Raw genomic sequence first — 3,898 nt, 5'->3', positions numbered from 1 at the left:
TTTTTTAAGCAGGATTTATTGAGAGAACAAAAGCACCCAGAGTTGGAGGGGACCCGAGGGGTTGCCCAGCCATGTGCTCTGGCCACCATCATGTTTCCTAAACTCCGGTCCCCTCTCCTTCTTTGGAGAGGTGAATCTTCTCTCTCATTTACTTTCTAACTAAACTATATTTTCTAATCTAAAAAAAAGAGAGAGAAAGGGGCCCTCTCTAGCATCTGTAGGGATGGGATGGAGGTGGGCAGCTGGGTAACCTCTTCAGGACCAAACTCTTCCTTCCACCAAGTGTTGGCTTTCCCAAGTGAGGGGTGTTGGAGACCCCTGGGGCCAAAGGTCTCCGGGACCCACCTTCAGAGGAGAAGGTAGACGCATCAGTGCTGGACGCCACACCAGTCGGTGGATGTCCTCTGTTCCAGCTGGGCAACCTGTTTATATCTGAGAGAGCACAGAGTGGCAGTGGTGGCAGCAGCCCCCTCCCCATTCCATTCATTCACCAAACATTTCCTAAGAAGCTTCATGGGCCAGGTCCCCCGTTGCATCCTGGGGGTGCAGAGATTTAAAAAACAGTCCCTGTTCTTGAGGGGCTGTGGGGGTGGGACTTGGGAAGTTCATGATAGTAGTGTGATGAAAATACAGATAGAGGGGAAATGGTAGGTGCACAGAACAAGGGCCACCTACCGAGACAGGGAGAAGGACGGGGGATTATGGAAGACTTCTTGGAAGGACCATCACTGGAGCTGGAGTGATGAATAGGAGTGAGCCAGGATCTAGGCAAAGAGGGACAGCTCCAGAAATGGTCCAGGGTGTGTGGAACCTGGGCAGAGGGTGTTGCTGAGCAGACCTCCAACTGGGACAGCAGGTCCCCCAGCCATCAGCAACCACAGGCCAGCGTCTGTCACCTCTCCTCCCCTCCCACAACTGCTTTGTCCTTCGAGTACTGGGCTTGAGCCCTACTTAAGAAAGGGAAACTGATTGTGTGGGGTCTTCAGAGGGCCGTCAGTGGCACTTGGTCATACTCTCACAGGTCCCTGGTCAGCTCTACTCCTATTTTCCACAGCACAGTAAGTACTCAGAGATATGTTAAACAAATGAACAAATGAAATGAATGACTTCAAGCATTCCTAAAAAGTCCTGCGCCACTTCTGTTTTCCTCTCAGCAGATGATTTCACCAGCATTATTTGTGGATGCTCCTACCCCCATCAACTTCTCCAGCCTGGGGAAAAGGTGTCCCTTCTTCCTTCTGCTCAAAGCATCTATATTCTAGATTCCAGTCAGAACCGTCCCCTTCTTCCTCTTTACTGGCTTTGTCTCTCTCTATGTGCTATGAACATCTGTCTTTTGTTTTTTTTTTTTGAGTTGTCCAGGCTGGAGTGCAGTGGCACACTCATGACCACCCCAGCGTTGACCTGCTGGGCTCCGGCGATCCTTCTGCCTCAGCCTTCCAAGTAGTCAGAACTATAGGTGCATACTACCACACCTGGCTAATTTTTTTTTATGTATTGTGGAGACGAGTTCTCGCCAAGTTGCCCGGGCTGGTCTCAAACCCTTGCGCTCAGACAATCCACTTGCCTCAGCCTCCCAAAGTGCTGGGATTACAGACTGAGCCACCGAGCCCAGCCACTATGAACATCTTTAAATAAAACACTCTATCAACCTTGTTTCTCCCTCTGCCACTGCATATCCTCCCTTGCTTTTTCAATCCACGTCTATTCACCAGAGCAGGGATCTTGAACCCCTAGGCCATGGACCAGTCTGTGGCCCATTAGGAACTGCGCTAAACAGCAGGAGGTGAGCAGCTAATAAGTGAAGCTTCAGTTGTACGAGATCAGACAATTAAGTTCGCAAACTTGCCACCATGAGCTTATGTTGGCAGCACTGTACAAACAACTCAGTAAGGTTTCATAACCTTGGTATATCAGTGTCTCACAGCTGTGTTCATGTTGATATGTGGTAGTGTCTTGCTGAATGGCGTTTATTGTTGCAGTTTTGTGTGCCATCATGAGAATGTCGAAGCTTGAATTAGAGCAACAAGCAAACATTAAATGTCTTCTTAAACTTGGCAAGAGTGGAAGTGACAAGTTTTTTGGTTTTTTTGAATCAGAGTCTCATTCTGTCACGCAGGCTGGAGTGCAGTGGTACACTCATGGCCACCACAGCCTCGACCTGCTGGGCTCAGGTGATCCTTCCACCTCAGCCTTCCAAGTAACTGGAACTACAGGTGTGCACTACCATGTTAGGCTTATTTTTTGATTCACTGTAGAGATGAGATTTTGCCAAGTTGCCCAGGATAGTCTCAAACCCTGGACTCAGGCAATCCTCTTGCCTCTGCCTCCCAAAGTGCTGAGATTACAGGTGTGAGCCACCACACCCAGGTTATTAGTCCAAGTTTATGGGGATAATATTATGAAGAAAATGGCAGTGTACAAATGGATTAAACATTTTTCTGAGGGGAGAGAAAGCATCACTAATAAAGAGGAGTCAGTATGGCCAGTACCAAGCAAAACCAATGAAAACATTGCAAAAATTTATCAAATTGTGCATCAAAATTGTTGGCTGACATGCTGGGTGTGGTGGCTCACACCTATAATCCCAGCACTTTGGGAGGCCAAGGTGAGAAGATTGACTGAGCCCACAGGTTCGAGACCAGCCTGGACAACTTGGCGAGACATACATCTCTACAATAAATAAATAAAATTAGCTATGTGTGGTGGCACGTGCCTGTAGTTCCAGCTACTTGGAAGACTGAGGTGGAAGGATCACTTGAGCCCAGCAGGTCGAGGCTGCAGGGGCCGTGAGCATGTCACTGCACTCCAGCCTGGTGACAGAGTGAGACTCCAACTCAAAAAAAAAAAAAGAATACAAGAAAATTGTTGGCTGACTGTGAGAGGCATAACAGACCAAATAAACATTGATAAAGAAACAGGAAAATCTTAACTGAAAATCTTGGCATGAGAAATGTGTGCAAAAATGGTCCCAAAGAAGCTCTTGCATCACAACAATGTACCAGCTCACACAGCACTGTCTGGGGGAATTTTTTAGCCAGTAAACAAGTAACTATATTGGAACATCCTCCCTACTCACCTGATCTGGACCCCAATGACTTTTTTCTTTACCCTAACATAAAGGAAATATTGAAAGGAAGACATTTTGATGACATTCAATATATCAAGGGTAACATGATAACAGCTTTGATAGCCATTCCAGAAAAAGTTCCAAAATTGCTTTGACAGGTGGACTAGGTGCTAGTGTGAGTGCACAGCTTTCCAAGGGAAGTACTTCAAAGATGACTACAGTGATATTCAGCAGTGAGGTATGTGGCAATTTTACTATGATGAGTTCACGTACTTAATTGTCAGACCTTGTATTTACAGACACTCCCCATCATCGGTATTACCGCCTGACCTCCGCCTCCTGTCAGATCATTAGCAACATTAGATTCTCACAGGAGAACGAACCTATTGTGAACTGCACGTGCAAGGGATCTAGGTTGCACACTCCTTATGAGAATTTTTTTTTTACTTTGTCACCCGAGCTGGAGTACAGTGGCACACTCATGGCCACCACAGCCTCGACCTTCTGGGCTCAGTCGATCCTTCTGCCTCAGCCTTCCAAGTAGCTGGAACTACAGGCACGCACCACCACACCTGGCTAATTTTTTTATTTATTGCAGAGACGAGGTCTCACCATGTTACCCAGGCTGGTTTCGAACCCCTGGGCTCAGGCAATCCTCTCACCTCAGCCTCCCAAAGTGCCGGGATTACAGGCACGAGCCATCGTGGCCAGCCATTATTCCATTTTAATATCATGGCATAGGCCAGGCCACTGCACTCCAGCCTGGGTGACAGAGTGAGACTCTGACTCAAAAAAAAATCATGGCAGCCGGGCTCATGGCTCAGCCTG

At 47.5% G+C, this 3,898-nt stretch overlaps 1 protein-coding gene across 2 annotated transcripts in view; it reads right to left on the bottom strand.

The window, feature by feature from the left end:
* The window catches only part of PROCA1 (protein interacting with cyclin A1), an 11,346-nt gene that overhangs the window by 4,285 nt on the left and 3,163 nt on the right, over positions 1 to 3,898 (bottom strand). The window contains exon 2 of one of the 2 annotated variants that reach the window (XM_008066696.1): positions 346 to 432. The exons of the other annotated variant lie outside the window; for it this stretch is intronic. Within the exon in view, the coding sequence (XP_008064887.1) occupies positions 346 to 432 (87 nt within the window). The remainder of the gene's footprint in view (positions 1 to 345; positions 433 to 3,898) is intronic. 2 annotated transcript variants of the gene reach the window in all.

Source organism: Carlito syrichta, unplaced genomic scaffold, assembly GCF_000164805.1.
Source record: "Carlito syrichta isolate Samal-C Ts95f unplaced genomic scaffold, Tarsius_syrichta-2.0.1 Scaffold309091, whole genome shotgun sequence".
In the NCBI taxonomy this organism is placed as follows: Eukaryota; Metazoa; Chordata; class Mammalia; order Primates; family Tarsiidae; genus Carlito; species Carlito syrichta.
This window is presented reverse-complemented; position numbering and strand designations above follow the sequence as displayed.